The 20810-nt window shown below is 38.7% G+C and overlaps 1 protein-coding gene across 1 annotated transcript in view; it reads left to right on the top strand.

Annotated features, from left to right (window-relative positions):
* EMB (embigin) overlaps positions 1 to 20135 on the top strand; it is an 86963-nt gene extending 66828 nt beyond the window's left edge. Inside the window, exons 7-11 of the mRNA XM_056112032.1 lie at positions 10538 to 10665; positions 14473 to 14752; positions 15558 to 15591; positions 18931 to 18985; positions 19525 to 20135. Coding sequence (XP_055968007.1) covers positions 10538 to 10665; positions 14473 to 14752; positions 15558 to 15591; positions 18931 to 18985; positions 19525 to 19545 — 518 coding nt within the window. The 3' untranslated portion in view covers positions 19546 to 20135. The remainder of the gene's footprint in view (positions 1 to 10537; positions 10666 to 14472; positions 14753 to 15557; positions 15592 to 18930; positions 18986 to 19524) is intronic.
* The last annotated feature ends 675 nt before the right edge of the window (positions 20136 to 20810 follow it).

A 20810-nucleotide genomic window follows, 5' to 3' on the forward strand; every position in this document is an offset into this window, starting at 1 on the left:
TGTGCATTGTCTCTTAATTTTTCTCCTTCTATTTTCCTAATTTATTGTAATGGATGATAGATGCACAACATATGTTTCAACCACATTTCTTATCCCCATTCCCCTTATTTTTCTTTCTCTTTCTCTATTCCTCCCTCCCATCTTTTCTTTCTAAACCCTCTCTCTTCTCTTTTCTCTTTCTTCTCTCTCCTCTCTTTCTCCTCTATTTCTTTCTCATTTTGTTGAGTGTTCAGAGTAATATCGAGGACATAGTAACAACCTAAATTACAGCAACAGATAAATGGTTAAATAATTTGTATATATACAGTTGGGAATCACTATCACTATCACTATCACCCCATTGTTCATCGATTTGCTAGAGCGGGTGCCAGTAATATCTCCATTAGTATCTGTCACGTTCTAGTGTAGCCCGATGGCATATTGGGGGTTCTTTCAGGGTCAGGGGAATGAGGACCATCATTGTTACTGTTTTTGGCATATCAAGTATGCCACGGGTAGCTTGTCAGGCTCTACCGTGAGGGCAGGATGCTCTCGGTAGTTTGCTGGGCTCTCCGAAAGGGTGGAGACTTTTGGAGCAGACTCTAATCACCTTTGCAGGTGTTCCCAATCAGGTATGTATGCGGGCAGGATAATTTCAGTAGCCTGCTGGGTTCTCTAAGACTGAGAACTAGAGAATAAGAGGTTGCGCGGCCATGAGTGTGCTTCTTGGAGCTTGGTGTTATAGTCTCTGGATGAGGTTACATGGCAGTTGGTGGATGTAACTGTCTAGCTACTGGAGGATGGGGGATCTGGGTGGAGGAGGCCCAGTCCTGAACCGAGCAGGCTTGGAGATCTCAGCCCCGAGTCCTGCACACCTGGGTTCCTTTGCTGGTTCCTTCATGCGTGAGGCTTGTCTGAGCATTGGAGAGTGGTCTCAGCATGGCTGTGACTGGGTCCCAGAGATCTTCAGCTGCCAGGGCTCTGCTCCAGGTGAAGAGCGAAATTCAACATGCTCTCCAAGGCGTTCCTTGGAGGGGATACAGCTCTTTAAAATAAAAGTATGCAGTTTTCTGCAGTGTGGGTTAGGCTGGTGAGTATTTTGCTAAGTGAAATAAGTTAGAGAGAGACAAATATTGGATGTTTTGACACATCGTTGGAAGATAGACAAAACAAGGGAAAACATAGTATGGAACAAATCATTGGCCTTGGATTACAATATTGATTATTGGGGGAAAGGTGAAGGAATAAGATAAGCAGGTTAGAGTTGACATAGTGACAGTGGTAGAGAGTCAGGGAACTTTGGTGGTGGTTGGGTATAGTAACTGCACAACAATGGCATTTATTTTTGGTATGAATTTAATGGGCTGGAGCAATAGCACAGTGGGTAAGGCGTTTGCCTTGCATGCAGCCAACATGGCCGACCCGAGTTCCATTCCTCCGTCCCTCTCAGAGAGCCTGGCAAGGTACCGAGAGTATCTTGCCCACACGGCAAAGCCTGGCAAGCTACCCGTGATATATTCAATATGCCAAACACAGTAACAACAAAGTCTCACGATGGAGACATTACTGGGCCCGCTCGAGAAAATCGATGAACAACGGGAGGACAGTGACCAGTGACCCATGAATTTAATAATTTTTTGGAACTATAAAACATTAGGGCTGGAGCGATAGCACAGCGGGTAGGGCGTTTGCCTTACAAGCGGCCAACATGGCCGACCCGAGTTCGATTCCTCCGCCCCTCTCGGAGAGCCCGGCAAGCTACCGAGAGTATTCGATATGCCAGACACAGTAACAACAAAGTCTCCAATGGAGACGTTACTGGGCCCGCTCGAGCAAATCGACGATCAACGGGAGGGCCTTTACCTTATATAACATTAAAATAATAAATGTATAAAATGTATTATTTTATCTTTCTCTCAATCTGAAGAAAGCTTTTAGGTCATGAGGAACGGTTTATCAAATCTGGAGGCTTAGGGACCAGATAGAGAACACAGATGCTTGACTTAGCCTTCCACATGGCCAATCTGGCTTCAACCCTTGTCATTGCATATGATCCTCCATGCACTACTGGGGTGATCATTGAGCACAGACCCAGGAATAGGCCCTTGGCACTGTTGGATGTGACCCAACCACACCCCCTCCAAATCTTGAGGAGATTTAACTTCAGAAATGGCCTTTAATGTCAGACATAATTTATGTTTGCAAGAAAGTCATAATTTTTTTATGCATTCTCTTCTCCATGAGATAAGCTATTGTATAACCTTAAAAAGCACTACAGACAGAATAATTAAATAAAAATAAAAAACACCTTTAAATAGCTTTTTCTGGGGACCAGGGATATGGTCCAGGTGGCAGAGAACAGGCTTGTATGAACCCTGGGTTTCAGCTCTGGCCTCTCAAACTCCCTCTGTTCCTGCAGCACTGCTGGAGAACTGTGGTGGCCCCAGAGCATGCTGGATTGACCCTGCCTGGAATGGACATTATCCCACCCCCACCTTCACTTCCCACGTTACCAGCTTTGACCCCCAAGATAATAGAAAACAGCAAATCAAAGCCTTTCCCCCCTCTCTTCTAAGTAAAAGTCTTTTCTAGAAATATCTACTACCACATTTCACTGTGTCATTATCACAGATTTTATGCCAGAATATTTTTTTCTTCTGTTGATTGAGGTTCTGTTTGTTAGAGTATTTTTACAGTATTGTTGATGATGGTTCATACTTCCATCATTCTAGAACCATACCTGCCACCAGAATGCCACTTCCATTTACCAAGGTCCCATAAGGCCCCTCCACACCATCTCTAACCCCAGGCTCAGTCCTGTAGACCAACTCTGCAGTTGTTGCCTTTATGCCAGATTTGTCTTGCATAAAAGTAGGGTGCAGCTGTGATGTGATAAAAAGGTAAAGGCCCTCCCGTTGATCGTCGATTTGCTCGAGCGGGCCCAGTAACGTCTCCAATGGAGACTTTGTTGTTACTGTGTCTGGCATATCGAATACTCTCGGTAGCTTGCCAGGCTCTCCGAGAGGGGCGGAGGAATCGAACTCGGGTCGGCCATGTTGGCCGCTTGTAAGGCGAACGCCCTACCCGCTGTGCTATCGCTCCAGAAATATTATGCTGGTATTACTTAAAAATGGGGTGTTGTATGGTGCAATAGAGTATGTGGAGTTCAGGTTTAAATATCAAATCTATTGTATTTTTTAAATTCTTTTATAATATGTTACTTACATGCGGCCAGCCCAGGTTTGATTCCTCCATTCCTCTCAGAGAGCCTGACAAGCTACCGAGAGTATCCCACCTGCATGACAATGCCTGGCAAGCTCCTCGTGGCGTATTTGATGTGCCAAAAATGGTAACAACAAGTCTCACAATGGAGATGTTACTGGTGCCCACTCGAGCAAATCAAAGAACAACAGGAAGACAGTGCTACAGTGCTACTTACATCATTAATTGGAAGTGATGATTCTTGCCTTCACTGTGAGGATTAAATAAGCCTTTTAGTTTTTAATATACTGGTCACTTGAATGCCGCATAGTCTTTGAGAAGGCAGCTTTGAGAAAATAGGCTGATGCTTGGCTACCAGCACAAGGCCTCAGCTTGGAATCTGGTACTTCAGGAGTAAAAGAAGCACCAAATCTCTCTATTTTAATCTTTTAATAGTTTTTCTTGGAGCAGTTTAATTTAGCTTATTTTAATGCCCATTCAGCAGTAATGGAGCATTTAAGTCTGTACTGTATCTTCAAAATATTTATGAAATTAATAAATTGGACCTTTCAGGATTCTTTTTAAACTAACAATTCTCTGTAATTCATCTAAGTTGACTAATGCCTGAAGAAATAATTTCGTTTGAGTACCCTGTAAAGCAGTTCATATTGTAGTTATTATTTAATTAGGTCTCTATGCCTTAAGAATGGTGCATATTCTTAATAAATGCTCCTTTATGCTTTTTCCCCCCGATGGTTTCCTTATGTTTTTTTTCTAAGATAATTTTTCCTTAGCAGCACTGCTATTGAGTATAGATGAAAGCTTATTTTATCTGTGTGTGTGTGTGTGTGTGTGTGTGTGTGTGTGTGTGTGTGTATGGGGTGGATGAGAGGGAGGGAGGGAGGGGTTTTCTAAGCAATGCTGAGAACCTGTGGCCATTCCCAGGGCTACTTGGGCATCGGACAGGACATTTCAACGTGAGGTCCCTTGGTGTGGTGCTGCTTATACTCTGAAGCCCCTGAGATCACAGGGCCAACCTGGAGGTGCTCAGGACATGAGGGCCATATTCAGCAGTGCCCAGGAGGCCTTGCTTTGCCTGGACCCAGGCCTCACACATTAAACAGATGTGCCCATGATAGCTGTACTATCTTCCTGGTGCTTTTATTCTATATGTTAAATTGAGCCAAAAATTTAACTATTGACTGTATGAGTTGACTTGTGTGTATGAGCCTGAGTCCACAGAACAATTTATCAGCCAAGCCTCTGCTTCTGCTGATTTATTTCTAAAAGATTGTAAAAGTGCTTCAGCGTCACTGATTAATGCAATGCAAAAATGCCTGCTGACTTAGTGCGTTTGGCTGTCGATGCCAGAGCATCGAAATAGCAGAGGGGGGATTAGCAGAGAGCACATGGGAGTTGACAACTGCTCACATGTCAGTGAGTGATGGTCTACCCTGCTTCCCAGTAGTAAGTCAGATATTCCGATAGTTACTGGAAGCTTACATTATTCGTCAATATTAACATCTCGTTGTAACGGGCATGTTATGGGACACAGAACTTTAGGGGATATTATGGTGAGACACTGACAGTACCAAGTGCTAGAAACCATTCTTGGTCCAGCCATCTCTTTCACTGATAAGTATCCAAGGATTCCTACGGGAAAAGTAGCATACCTAGACTCCATTGAAACCTCAGCTTTGATGCCCAGTCTTGACTGTTAACTGTCTTTGATAATATGGAAAAATCTTTTCTACTAATATAATAACACTAAATATACCTCAATTTTTTTAAAAAAAAAAAGAAACGTTAGCATAGACCATTCTAGTCTATGAATAAGAAGAATTTATCTCCAACTTACAACTCTGTAGGACTTTTATTCTCACTGGGCAAGTTCTAGACTCCACATTCCTAGGCAGTAGCTTAAATCAGCAACTTCACCATCTTCAAATCTCGATTCTTCTAATGCCAAGATTCTCATGTGTCCTACTTTTCCACTTCCAAAGGACCAACAGGGAACATTAAAATTCTGTGCCCCTATCCTTATATCATAACTAAATCCAAACATAAGAAGTGATCCAGAACCATTGTGACCTCTGGAGCAATTAAAATCGTGTTCTCTGAGTATTTTATGATGTAGACCCAAACTGCTGTAACCAGTAATAGGCAACATAGCACAGCAGTGGGAATAGTCTCTCCCAGAGGCTAGTCAAAAAAAAAAAGAGAGAGAGAGAGAAAGGAGACAAAAGTTTGGGTTCCTCCCACTGCTGCATTACAGTTGCTGTCATTTATCCTCTTTCTCTGTTTTGATGTTAGCATTAAACTGGTATCATTTAATAGTGTTCCTGGCTCCTCACCATGTCTCATAGGTTACCCAAACTTTTGTTTACTCAGTTGCATATCAAGCTTGTGCCTCACAAAGACTTATTGAAGGAGCTGGAGAGGCAGAGCGTAGGGTGTTTGTGATCCAGGTAGGGTGTTTGGGACCGTCCTATATAGTGCCCTGAGCACTGCCAGGAGTAATTAATTCCTGAGTGCAGAGCCAGGAGTAACCCTCAAGCCAGGTGTGGCCCAAAAACCAAAAAGAAAAACATAAAGACTTAGTGAAAAGTAAAAAGGTGTATCTTCTGCTACATTGCTCCCTCAAATGTTGCTTTTCTTTTACTTTTGTTTCTTATCTTATGGGCACATTTTCATATTTGGGCCATATTTCGATATCTTTTCTTGCTGACCTAATTTCCAAAAAGATGCATGCTGAGATTGAGGAATCAGTAATCTTGGAGATATCAGTCTAGAACAGAGAGAAATTATGCCCCTAACAAATGACCAACACAACTCATTTCGAAGACTGCCTTCACAGCAGTGCTTGGTTTAGGGTGAGCTTAGCCTGGCTTCAGAAAAAAAAAAAAAAGCCAAGAGCTGTCCTGTTAAAAAAGCAGGAATAGGGCTGAAGCAACAGTGCAGTGGGTAAAGTCTTGCCTTACACGTGCTGGCACCACCTGTAGTTCCCTAAGCTCCATCAGGGGTCATTCCTGGGAACAGGGCCAAGAATAGCCCCTGAGTATGACTGACACCCCTCAAAATAAAGCAGTGATAAAGATATATGTGTTGATCATTACCATGTGTAACTGAAATGAAGTATGATTTTGCTCCACCCAAGCTTCAGAAAAGAAACCCTATTTTAGTCAAACTTGAATCCCTGCTTTACTTTTGTGTGGGGGGGGGAGGTGGGGGGATCAGCAGTCACACACAATTGTATTCAAGGCTCTGTGCTCAGGGATACTCCTGGCATTGCTCAAGAGACCAAATGCAGTGCCAGATAGTGAAGCAGGGTCAGCTAAGTCAAGGAATGCCTTAACCCTGTCTCTCTGGCCTTTATCTGCATCACGTTTGTGAGATCTCTCCACAAATCAGGTAAATCTTTTTAAATGAAATTTTTCTTCTTAAGGAAAGTTCTTGCATTCTTCTACTTTGTTTACTAAGAAACCCACACTAGGTATTGGGCATATTGAAGTGAAATGTGATTGGAAAGTGATGTTGAACCGCTGAATTCTAAGTGATTTGTCAGAAGGTGCAAAAATAGATCCATTCCCCTGAAGCCTATCATGAACAACCTTGTAACTGTGTTATCTCACTGTAATTCAATTTTAAAAAATGCAATGAAATAAAACAAAACAAAAAGATAGCTCCATTCTTGCTTGGTCCAATCATTCCTCCTCCCAGCAACAGCTCATCTAAAGAAATGAACCCACGAACTACATCAAAGCAAAGGAACACTTTTGGGGGAACCTGTGACATGGCTAGCCTTTAACACAAACCTTGCTGAAGTCTCTTTTGACTACACAGGTGGCTTCCTTTACTCAGCTGGGTCTTGGTAGCCTTAAATTAGAAAACAGTCATCGATCCGTCACATCCCATTTCAGTTTGACACTTAAGACTCCAGGTACAAGGAAATACCCTCCAACATCAGAAAAACGTATTACTGGGGCTGTGTTATCTGCATCTCCAAACTCTCAGCCCTAGAACAGAGTCCAGTAATGCCAGAACAAGAGTAATTCAGGACAGACAGTCCTCCTCTGATTTGAGCAGGGATTTTATATTGAAGATACCAGTGACTTTAGGCCACAGATACTGGCCATCCTTCTCTAGATACCCGCCACCACCCATGTGTACAAGAAACTGGATATACCTTAAGAGAACTTAACATGATAAAATGTTCTATGTTTTTGCCTAATTTCAACTTTTACTTTTTTTTCCCTTTTGGGTCACCCTCAGTGATCAGGGGTTACTCCTGGCTCTGCACTCAGTAATTATTCCTGGCCATTGGTTGGGGGACCATATGGGATGCTGGGAATCGAACCTGGGTTGACCACATGCAAGGCAAACACCCTACCCACTGTACTATCACTCTAGCCTCCAGCTTTTACTATTTTAATATCTAAATTATACCATCCTGTATTTCAGAAACTTAAAATATGTTATTATCAGCTGTATTACTATAGTGATATACTGTAAATATCAAGCTGTTATGTTACTGTCCTCTTGGCCTCTTGTAAGAATTACTTATAATTTTCAAGTATTTATTCTTCTTCTTCCCTATAATACTCCCTGGGTCTAGTGATGAGTTTGAAGGGGTAGCCAGGGACTGAGGAAATTGAACCAAATTGCCTCAAGTTGCTTAATGTAACCGGGAAATACTCCTACGTAAGAGATACCCTGTACTTTCATTTTTCAAAAAATCTATTTGGATACTAGTTACTGTTTTATTATAAAATTTAGCTCATGGTCAAAGTATTATTTGCATCATTCTGCCTTTTGATGTTTAAACAGTACGTTGTTTAAATGGGTTTAAATGGGTCATTTCCTTTCTGTTCCTAGGTTTTATAATAATGTGTAGTTATTATCCCATGTATTCATATTCATTCTGCTCCATATACTAAACAGGTCTGGAAATAAAATTTACTTTTTAACCTTTCAACCAGTTTAATTTGATAGGGTAAGGAGCAATAATTAGGCAACCCGATTTAAAATGTTCTAACTCCTTGGAGTTATATTGCAATTCTTATACAAACATAATATTTCAGTTTCTTTAACCAGGTACTAGAATGTGCTAGTTAATACAGTAAATTTCTTTTATTGTTTCACTGAAAAACTGTTTAATACATTAACACTGATGTGTACCAGTAGTGGCTCACACATGAATGTGGCTTTAACACAAATTGCAGCAATGGTGTCAAGATGGTATCTGTCATTATAGGATGAGGGTCTATTATTGAATCATTATTCTTCTTAATCGTGTCTCATATATTTAATTTGTTCACTTTCCTCATCACCTTTCTCAGTGAAGTGGATAATCTGTAAATGACTTAAATCTGTGACTGTTTTCTTTTTCCTACATATTTTTATACATTCCTATCATTCTGAGATATATCAAGATGAATATTTCCACTTTTTATTTCACATCTTATTTCTTTCTTTTTTTGTTCCATGGGGCCATCTGCTGTTAAAAAATCATTCTTGCACATAACAGTAATCTATCCTTTTAACCTGGCTAATGACCACTCTGTTGAAAGCCCATAGGCATTACAGATTATAATAAATCTTAACTAAGAAAAGCAGGTATGAGGGTGTAGCTGACAGTGAGGGGTGTAGGCTTTGTATCTCTGGGCCCTAAATTGAACACTAGCATCACACAGCCTCTCAAGTACTGCCAGGTATGGCCCTAGAAAACCCCTGAGAACTGTATAGGGGGGCCTGTCTGGGTGAATTCTGTTGCTTTGGCCTTGAACTCACTTATCAGAGGCATCAACTTCTTTATCACTGCTGATATCTCTCCACTATTGTACTTGCCTGTGCTCTATATTGTTTAATGCTTGGGTAAAACGTACATTTTCTTTTTTGTCCATACTGAGTTTAGTAAGCATCTTTACAACCACTACTTAAACTTTTCATCAGGTTCTTTACATAAATTCAATTCAATACAGACCTTTTCAGAATTTTTGTCTTGCTCTTTTGGGGGGTACAGCTTCCTCTCACCTGATTCTCTGACTTGCCTGATTCTCGGTGCTTGATTCTTTGGCATCATTCAACTGTACTATAGGAATGGTTTTGTGTAAGCACTATCTAAAAGAGTGCTGGGGCACAGTACTCTGGGGCAGCTAAGCAGAAATATCCAGGTTTATCTCAGTATGCGGACTGAATCCATCCTCTTGCTATGTGACATAGTGTGAGATGCTATTGTTCCTACTGGCCATGGCATGCTGGTGGGGCATGTGGAGACATTCGATGTGCTGGGTGGCAGGTATTCCAGTCCCAGACCAGATATGATGACTTGTTTCTGTACATTGGTGGTTGGAGCCTTAACCCTCCCCAGTAGCACCTGTGTCTGGAATGGCCAGTGGTGGTTCCAGGTGAGAGACTGAAAAACGATGACAGAGGGTGTTTCTGGGAGTCAAGCGATGGCCTGTGGTAGTCTTGCTTTGGAGGGTGGCGCTCACAGCACAACTTGGTCCAGACTTTAGTGGACTTTAGGGTGAATTCTAACGTGGTACTCACGCATATCTAAAATTTGTGGCATTATAGAAAGTTGCTGACGTGATTGACACTAGCGTGTCTGAGCAGAGAATCATTCCCAAAGCATCTTCTCATGCAGATGCTGTAAGAGTGTTAGTTACTTTTTCTTCATTTATGGTTCAAATGTTTTTCAGGTCTGTGTTATATCCCTGGGCAACAGAGTCTGTGGGGGTTTACTCTTCTGTAATTCTCAGATCTTCATGCCATTTTCATAATGCTTCAGTGCTAAGGACTCATCTCTGAAGCACAGAATGCAAATGTTTGGGTTCCCAATATAGGACATCACTCTCCTTTCCTCCCTGGGGAAGAGTTTTGCAATTCAGAATTGTGTCTGAATAAACTAGAAATTCCTACACTCAGAGTGGGGTATCTTCGTGAGAGACCCCCCCTCTCTCTTTGGTACCTATTTGGTGTTGTTCTTTTATTCTTTATTGTATTTTTTTCATCCTATTTCAGGTCTTCTTTCTCGTAAGTTGTATTCTATGTAATTGTAGATTTGTTTGTCAATGGGAAGAGGCAAGTTTCAGCTTCCTCCAGTTGTGTTGTCTTGAACCAATCAAGCCAGTTTTTTTTCCTGACCCCAAACATGTATCAGTTATTATAGTACTTATAAATATTAATAAGTTCAATTGTAGATAAATACCATAAATTAATTTGATATCATGTAAAGCTCAAACTACATAAATAAAATTATAATAATGAGAAGATAAGAATAATGTGTCAACTTGAATATTTCTCTCCAACTCAGACTCTTTCAGTAACATGCATTTTTCATAATTTTTCTTAGTCCCTCAACTTCATAGAAAAAGTAAACCATTGATCACTTATGTGGGAGACTCAACTGTTTTGAAATGTGTATGTCACGGTTGTTTTCCTTTAAATTGGACCTGGTACAGTAGCAATGGAAGTATTCAGGTAAGATTTATTTATTTGGTTTAAAAAAAAATAAAAACTTTTATTTGATAAATGATATGCTTGTAATTGACTCACATTTTCTTTATCATCCTCTTTAATTCATCAATACTTATAAGTGAATTGTGAAAAATGTAGCTCTCTGATAAATGAAGTTGTTTTTAATATCTTTAGCATTTTATACTATACATCTGCAGATACTTGGGATTTTATTAGCTAGTACTTTGAGTTTTAGAGTTAGCAATTTACTCAAACTTCTTATAAATTAAAATTTGTCTTCAGTTTTAAGGTTATAAATAAAAGGTAAAGGTAAAGGCCTTCCCGTTGATCATAGATTTGCTCGAGCGGGCCCAGTAACGTCTCCATTGGAGACTTTGTTGTTACTGTGTCTGGCATATCGAATACTCTCGGTAGCTTGCCGGGCTCTCCGAGAGGGGCGGAGGAATCGAACTCGGGTCGGCCATGTTGGCTGCGTGCAAGGCAAACGCCCTACCCGCTGTGCTATCGCTCCAGTGACCTCATGAAAAAACATTGTTTTTAGCCTATTATTCCATGAAGGCATCTAGAAAAAAAACAAAAAACATTCTTCTCTTCTTGATTTTGCCCTCGTACACACTTGTGATGCCAATATGGTATTATGGAACTATTTGGGAAAATAATGAATGTTTTTAACTTAAATATGGTCTCGGATACTATCTGTAAGTGTGTCTGTTTCTCAAATACTTGTCATTTCTAAGGGAAGCAAGTAATTTAAAATTTTGTTAAAGATGGTTCCCTTTCTTACTCCATTATCCTTTAAGAGATATTCTTGACTATCTTAAGAGAAATTCTTTAATAGACATCCTTCCATTGCTTTGTTATTAATTAGTGGTGATATAGAAGTCCTGTAAAGCAAGCTATAATTCAGAAGGAGTTGTATGAGATAGTATAAGTCTGCCAATAAAATACTAAGTTCCTTCTAAGATAAGTTGATGCTCTAGACCTTTAGGATGATAGATGATGAACTTAAAAGGTACAGTGATTTGATTCCCTTGTAATACCTTTTATATTTTCAAAGAACTGGCTCCCCAAATCACTTAGAAGTAGAGTCGAACTATTAATGCTTATCTTTACCTTGATGATTAGGAAAGATAAACATTTTATCTATTTGAAGATTTTTTCATACTTTATTTCCTCACACATAACTAAAATGATTTACAGTAGACAAGGTTTTTACAACTATGCAGTAGCACTGTAGCACTGTCCTCCCGTTGTTCATCGATTTGCTCGAGCGGGCCCAGTAACGTCTCCATTGTGAGACTTCTTGTTACTGTGTTTGGCATATCAAATACGTCACGGGGAGCTTGCCAGGCTTTGCCATGCGGGCGAGATACTCTCGGTAGCTTGCCGGGCTCTCCAAGAGGGGCAGAGGAATCGAGCCTGGCTCAGCAAGGCAAATGCCCTACCACTGTGCTATCACTCCAGTCCTATGAGTAAATCTGTGAGTATACTTTTTAATAAGATTTTTGGCTCTGTAGTATTTCAAGTCATGTTCTCAAAAGAAATAAAATGCCTGAGATTAAGGGGAAAATAAACCATGGGATCTTATTATAGTTTCTATAGTTGTAAATATTGTTAACATACATAAAGTTAAAAAAAAAGGCCCTCCCGTTGATCGTCGATTTGCTCGAGCGGGCCCAGTAACGTCTCCATTGGAGACTTTGTTGTTACTGTGTCTGGCATATCGAATACTCTCGATAGCTTGCCGGGCTCTCCTATTATTAGTCTTAGTATTGAAATACACAATCTAATTTATTTTTATGACCGATATTAAACAAATAATTTTAATTGATTTAAATTTGATTATATTAGGAGCGATAGCACAGCGGTAGGGCGTTCGCCTTACAAGCAGCCAACATGGCCGACCCGAGTTCGATTCCTCCGCCCCTCTCGGAGAGCCCGGCAAGCTACCGAGAGTATTCGATATGCCAGACACAGTAACAACAAAATCTCCAATGGAGACGTTACTGGGCCCGCTCGAGCAAATCGACGATCAACGGGAGGGCCTTTACCTATATTATATTATATATAAATGTTTAACTGTAGTTTCTGCCTGTCTCTATTTCCTATCTGATTTTCTCCTAGTTACTCTTAAAAAGTGAGTTCTATTAAGGGCTGGAGAAATTGTAGCATAGGACGGACACTTGTCTTACATGTGGCTGACCGTGGTTTGATCTCTGGCATCTCTGAGCACCACCAGGAGTGACCCCCTGAGTTTAGAGCCAGCAATAAACCTTGAGAACTTCCAGGTGTGATCCCTCTCCCCCTTTCAAACTCACATGAGTGAGTTTTTCTAAGATGTGAGAAAAGTTTAGGAAAATGAGGATAGGTCAAAATTTTAAGCCGAGTATCTTTCAAAGGACCAGAGTGATAGCATAGCGGGTAGTGCGTTTGCCTTGCATGTGGCCGACCCACGTTTGATTCCTCCACCCCTCTCGGAGAGCCTGGCAAGCTATCGAGAGTATTTTGCTCGCATGGCAGAGCCTTTCCATGACGTATTCAATATGCCAAAAATCAGCAACAACAAATCTCACAATGGAGATGTTACTGGTTCACGCTCGAGCAAATCGATGAACAATGGGAGGGTAGTGCTACAGCGCTATATTTTCAAAATCTGGACCAGCTAACTTCATCAGATTGACCTGCACTGCTTATTAGTAGCACTTGGTTTGTTATGTGTGAGTGAGAACATTTGTAAAAAGCAATCCAGGCAATATGGTACAGAGAGATCCAAGTTGCTTTATTTTATTTTACAGCAAATTAAACTCAGAGGTTTTATCAGATAGCCTCGGAGAATAGTTCCATGTAACCTCAATAAGATTAACACCTAATTGTTTACACTGGTGGTCTGTGTGGTGTTGAAATTATATATATACATATATATATAATATATATATGAAACTGTCTTTAACAATGTAAATCAGAGTACCTCAGTTAAGATTTCTTTGAAAAATTAAGCAGAGAAAGGAAAAAAAGAAAAAAATGTAGCATTATTGAACAGTGCAGTTGAATGATAGAGCTGTAAAAGTATCAAATGGGCTCAGAATAAAATTTAATTTGAATGGATTAAATAAATCACCCTGCAAATGGTTTCATATGAAATTTAAAAGGCCAAAGAAAACCCAGTGATACTCAGAAATCAGCTTGCCTGAGAATGAAATTTTGATAAGCCGAGATAGGCGTGCAGAGCAGCACATGTGCCAGGCTCAACAGGAGTAAGCCTGGAGAATTTCTAAGTAAGTGTGCCCCTACCCAAGCACTCACACACATAGGAAATTTCTTTCAGTCCTTCTACACCAGCTTCAGAAACCTAATGATTTCATTCTTCAGCACTAATTTGAGGAACTCCCAATGCCAAAAGCCTATGTTCTATTACGGAAAATCAGGTTGAATGCATCTGTTGTTTTAATAATCTAATATATTTCCACATTTTTGATGGAGATAATACTTTGAGTTGGTAGTCAGGGATTGTAATGTGAAACGCAGATGGCTGAGGTTTTTCTGTTAATTTTAATCTCCTCCTTACACAGGATGACCTAATGTCATAGTTTCAGTTACGCAATGCCAAATTCTTAAGGCAAAGCATTCTTCTGTTGTCCCAGGGAGTTACCAATCTGATAAGCCTTGCGCTCTATTATGTGTAACTCGTCACAGATATTCACAGAACATTCAAATATGTATTCTTTTATTACCATCTTCCTCAAAACTTGATTATTTTGGACATGTATCCTTGATGCAATCGGAATGGATTTTAATGGCTTCTTATTTTAGGTACCTATTGATGTTCGAATTAATGAAAAGTATATGATTAACACAACGAATGCTAATGAAACAAGACTCAAGATCATGCAACTTACAGAGGAAGATCAGAGATCTTACTGGTGCCATGCAGTATTTCAGTTAGGCGAGAGTGAAGAACACATTGAACTTGTCGTGCTGAGCTATTTGGTGCCCCTCAAACCATTTCTTGCAATAGCTGCTGAGGTGGCTGTTTTAGTGACTATTATTCTGCTTTGTGAAACATATACCCAAAAGAAAAGAAAACGCCCAGGTAGGATTTCTATTTCCATATAATGTTTTCATTAGATAATACTGTGGCATAAATATTATTATGGCTTTAGAACTTGGGAGGAAATACAGCTTTTGTTGTTTGCTGTGATCTTTATGTTAAATAGTAACAGTGAGTTGAGTTTATGTTCATGGTTTTCCTATTCAGATTCCTAAAATCGTTTAGCACTAAAATATACGTTCCCCCATATTCATTGAATTTGCTGTCATCTACATAGGTACCAGATAGTGTACAATTCCGGTCCCTATGTAGATGGAAGCAAATCAAAATTATTATTGTTAATCTAATTATTAAATTATTATCAATATATTATTAATCTAATCTAGTCATTAATCTAAATTATTATTTTAGAAAATCTATAGTGGATTCATAAAAATAAAATAAGTGACAATTACTCTTTTAGTTTGATATTTGACTTTAAATGTTTCATTAAATATTTTGGAATTTTCCTAAAAATCGTCATGTCAGTTTTCTATCTTTGCATAAGAGTTAAGGAACATGTTGTTTCTTAACTAATTTTGCACTGAACTTTTAATAACAAGTAATCTAAAATCCATCAATACAAAATTTTTTTTGACATTTCCAGGCAGTAGCCTATGCTCAACCAAACTGCAGATAAAGTTTAGAGAACAGAAAAAGAGGAAGCAAAGATGAAAGATAAGGGAGTTCTGTCTACTGTTGTAGCAAATGTGTCCTTCATTTCAAAAAATATAATCTTAAGTTTGGGACAATGTAATTGAATATTCATATCCCATAGATACAGTAAATCAATCTTATTTTGTTACAGATGATGGGAAAGAATTTGAACAAATTGAACAACTGTAAGTATTTTTCTTGCAGATTAATTTTCATTTGAGTAAAATACAGAGCAATATGATACTAAGAAAGATGGTCGCGGTTAAAGAAGAAAGAAGCATATGAGATAGTTTATGTGTCATTTCCTGTGCACATCTATGTTGTAGTAAAAAGTTGAATCTAGAAGTCTGCCTTGCTTGCATTACCATTCCTTTCAATCACTTACTACTTTCACCTTTCGATTTCAATTTTCTCCACAAAAATGGGTTTAACGATAATATGTCAACATTTTAAAGAATATTTAAAATATTTAACTGATTTGATTCATAAAGTGTTGTCTCTTTTAAAAACATTCGGATGTTGTACTTCTTTTCTCCAACCTGTACTATTCCATGAAGATCACTGATTGTGTTTTAGTTTTCCCATCCTTGACGTATTTCAATATCTTAAGTATAATACAAGTATCAGGGACCCTTGGAATCATTCAGAGGAACCTTTTACCAGGGTCATTTAGAATTTTAAGTGAGGAGATAAATTCCACTTGGAATTAAAATAAGTATTTCAATCAGTACATTTTAAGCTAATGTTTACATATGATTTTAAGTACAAGGGATTCATAAAATTTCATGCTGAAATGATTTTCTAAAAAACAAAGCATTTACTTCAAATAATAAATATTGAAATGAGAAAAATCACTGAAATATGTGATCTGCTCAGATACTTATCTACACATCTCATCTACATCCCCATTATCCTACTTTTTACATAATTGATAGGATGCTTTAATTTCTCTGGTGGTAATAGTTTAATGAGCTCAAGCTTGTCTTGTCTATAAGACCTAGAAGGCCGCTACTTATACACCCTTGTTACCTAGGTCATTTCGTAAGAATCTGATGTCTGTATTTGTAGTCTTTCTCTGAAGAACATTGAGTAGACAAAGAACTATGTTTAGACTCTAATTCATTGTAATAAGCATATCAAAGTATAGCATCTCTACTAAGCATATTTGGCTGAGGTCCTTTGGCTGGCAATTATCTTACATGCTTCAAAACAGCACATAAATTATGGTCATGTCATCAACCTTACACACATGCTTGAGGAGAAACAAGTATTCCTCTCATAGAATAAACAGGTTTTGCCGATGTTGTCTGTGACAGTTTTTCCTCTGTAAGCAATGGCATAAACGCAGAGTCACATTAAGAGTAAGATCTTTTTTTAGTGAGGAGCATAGCTCAAGGGGCTGGAGCATGTGCTTTGCAAGTGGGAGGCCTGGTTCCAATCCCTAGTACTGTATGTTCCTCTGAGCACCCCTGGGAGTGACCTCTGAGCCTTACAAAGTGTTTACTTATTAAGTTCCTCCAAATAACACACACACACACACACACACACACACTTTTTGAAAATAAGAGTGACAGCCAAGTGTTCATAGCAACAATGCTTTTTTTTACTGATTAATTTTTATTTATTTATCTATTTTTCCTTATTTATTTATTTATTTTTATTATCTAATTTTTTTATTAGTGAAACACCAAGAGGTACAGTTATAGACTTATAAATTTTTGTGGTTGGGTTTCAGTTATACAATGATCAAGTACCCATCACTCCACCAGTGCCCATCCTCCACCACCACGGGTCCCAGCATCCCTCCCACTCCCTATCCCCCCCCTCCCCCGCGTCCCACCCTGCCTCTGTGGCAGGGCATTCCCCCTTGTTCTCTCTCTCTTCTTTTGGGTACTGTGTTTCGCAAGAGAGGCATTGAATGGCAATCATGTTTGTTCTATAGACTACTTTTAGCATGCTTCTCCCACCCTGGGAGAGTCCTCACAACACCCTTTATTTGGTGCTCTCTTCTCTATCTGAGCTTCCTTTTCACCTAGCACGTGTGGCTGGCCTTCGAGTCATGGAGCAAAATTCCTGGTACTAATCTCAGCCATTCATGGGTGTTAGTCTCCCATTTTGTTGCTTTATGTTCCCCAGATGAATGCAATCTTTCTGTGTCTATCCCGCTCTTTCTGACTCATTTCACTTAACATGATACTTTCCATGTAGTACCACTTGTATGTGAATTTTATAACTTCATCTTTTCTAACAGCTGCATAGTACTCCATTGTGTAAATGTACCAAAGTTTCTTTAACCAGTCATCTGTTCTCGAGCACTCAGGTTTTTTCCAGATTCTGGCTATTGTAAAGGGTACTGCAGTGAACAAACAATTGCAGATGTCACTTCGACTTTACCTTTTTGCCTCTCTGGGATATATTCCCAGGAGTGCTATAGCTGGGTCAAATGGGAGATCAAATTCTAATTTTTTGAGAATCGTCCATACTGTTTTCCAAAAGGGTTGGACCAGCCGGCATTCCCACCAGCAGTGAAGGAGGGTCCCATTCTCGCCACATCCACGCCATCACCGGTTGCTTTTGTTCTTGTGGATGTGGGCCAGTCTCTGTGGTGTGAAATGATATCTCATTGTTGTTTTGATCTGTATCTCTCTGATGATTAGTGATGTAGAGCATTTTCTCTTGTGCCTTTTTGCCATTTGGATTTCTTCTTTGTGAAAGTTTCTGTTCATTTCCTCGCCCCATTTTTTGATGGGGTTGGGTGATTTCTTCTTGTGGAGTTCAACCAGTACCTTGTATATCCTTGATATCAACCCCTTGTTGGATGTGTATTTGGTGAATATCCTTTCCCATTTTGTAGGCTGTCTTTGTATTTTGGTCACTGTTTCTTTTGAGGTGCAAAGGCTTCTTAGTTTAAGATAGTCCCATTTGTCTATCTCTGTTTTCACTTGCTCAGCCAGTGGCGTGACATCTTTGAAGATACCATTAGCGTCAATATCATGAAGAGTTTTGTCAACTTTGTCTTCAATAAACATTATGGATTCCGGTCTGATGTTGAGGTCATAAATCTATTTCGATCTTACTTTTGTGCATGGCATTAGGCAGAGATCTGAGCCCACTTTTTGCATGTAGCCGTCCAGTTTTGCCAGCACAATTTATTAAAGAGGCTTTCCCTGCTCCATTTCACTTTTCTTGCCCCCTTATCGAAGATTAGATGATTATATGTTTGGGAGGAGATGTCAGTATATTTAACTCTGTTCCATTGGTCTGCAACTCTGCCTTTGTTGATCCTTCCATGTCAGTTCTTCCTATCATTATGAAGCAGTGTTCACTAATAGTTGGATTTTTCACCGACTAATAGGGAACGTGAGCTGGGTTTAGACCATCATGAAAAAAAAAATACTAAAAATTAAAATGAGTGAATTCTGTCTGTATTGAGCTACATTTTAGTCTGACAATTATAGACTAAAGATGGTGTACTAACTTACAGTGTAATTCCTTACCAACTTTGTTTTTTCTTATCTATACAGGAAATCAGATGATAGCAATGGTATTGAAAATAGTACCCCCAGGCATAGAAAAAATGTAAGTTACTTCTAAATTTTATTTCACATGAAAGATAAAATTTATTACACATAGTCTATCAATTGAACTCCTATGTGAACCATGTATTCATTGTTTTCTTATGCATGCTTTTTTATGGTATTGATGTAGAAATATATAATTGTACAAATATATATATATATAGCATTATTTTTCCACTAGAGGACATGTAGTGGCCAATCAAAAAGTGAAAATTACACTGCCTGCATATTTATTTGTCACTATCTACAGTTTATCGATTTCATGTCTCAAAATATTTCAGATTCTTCCATTATTCTCATATATTACCATATATTTGACACTATGGCTATGATTGAATGTCCAGCTAATTTTATGTGATAGTTAGAATATAAATATTCATTGTTATTGACTGTTTTTCCTGATTATATGGATTAGAAATTCCTGGTTTGGACAGTTTTTGAAGTGCTTCCTAGTACTATTTTTTTAAAACCAAAGTGATATGCTCCCATGGAATAACTAGGACATGCTAATTATGTTTCATTATGCTTTATTTAACCCAGGATTCTATGACCAGTGAATGAGAAACATCCTGTCAAGAATCACTGGAAGATGTGCGAAGAGTTTTTATTTTAGCTTTGCTTATGCATCCTGTTAAAATCATCTGATATTTTCAAAAGGGTGAAAAGTTTGTATGACATCCTGAATAGTAGCTTTTAAATAATACGTGCTGTGTCATATCGAATGATATATTTTTATTCAGTAATTATTTTATATCAAAGCAAGGTAAATTACATTAAAATTGTTTAATGAGCTATAACCAAGGATGATTAATTTTCAGGTCCTCCTGAGGCCAAATGTTGACCACAAAGCAGTTAAGAGTTATTAGATCAAGTGTCACTCAAGACCTGTTCCTAACCAAAGAATCCATTAAAGAGAACGCCTTTGCCATCTGTCTTATTTTTTCCAGTCACGCTGTGTGTAGAAGTATTTGTAACAATTTTCTGTGTAACATTTATCCTTCCATTTTATAAAATAGTGCCTTCGTGAAACAAAAATATACTTTTTTTTTTGCCTTCAGCTACTCTATATTCTCTATAAGAAAAAGATATATTTGCTCTGTAAATATTGGTGTTAAGACAAGGAAATAAAACTGGATACTTTAAAAGCTCCATCACTACAAAAGCAGATTTCCCCATCTAATCACACTCATCTCCACAGCTTTATTTTACCAAACTAAGGTGATTCTTATTATTTCTGCACAGTATTCTTTAATGTGATGGGTTTGAATTTCTTCAAGTACAGGTACAGTTGCAGTAATAACTAACAGTTTTTGGGTTTATTTCTCTAGTTTAGGGTTCTCTGGTATCTCTGACTTGACTTTGACTTTTCTGGTATCTGGGGAAAGCTAAATATCTGAAATGCTCTATTAGTGTTTACTAATATGAATTGTATTGCCTAAATTCCAGGTGTCCTAAACTATTTTCATATTGCTGAATTCATAATGCATAAGACTTTTCTATCAAAATGTCTTGTTTAGGTTCTTTGCAGATATAACTGAAATATTTTATAAACTCACTATCATCAGAGTAAATGAAATCTGAGTAGGAGTGAAAAGTTGTCATTGGCTTTGACTGCAATATTAAAACCATGTGCTGGCTATTAGATTAGATTGAAGATGGCCGAGTGAAACCTGATTTTTGTCCTGATTGCCAGTGATTCCCATATCTTCAGATTCACAGCACAGTTGGAGTTTAGACAGTGTGAGGAACCCTGGGGATTGACAAGGAAGCCTAATGGTTGGTGACCCAGGGATTAATGGAGTTTAGTAGCTTCAAGAAATGGAGTT

This window comes from Sorex fumeus, unplaced genomic scaffold (assembly GCF_029834395.1).
Source record: "Sorex fumeus unplaced genomic scaffold, SorFum_2.1 ptg000015l, whole genome shotgun sequence".
Classification (NCBI taxonomy): Eukaryota; Metazoa; Chordata; class Mammalia; order Eulipotyphla; family Soricidae; genus Sorex; species Sorex fumeus.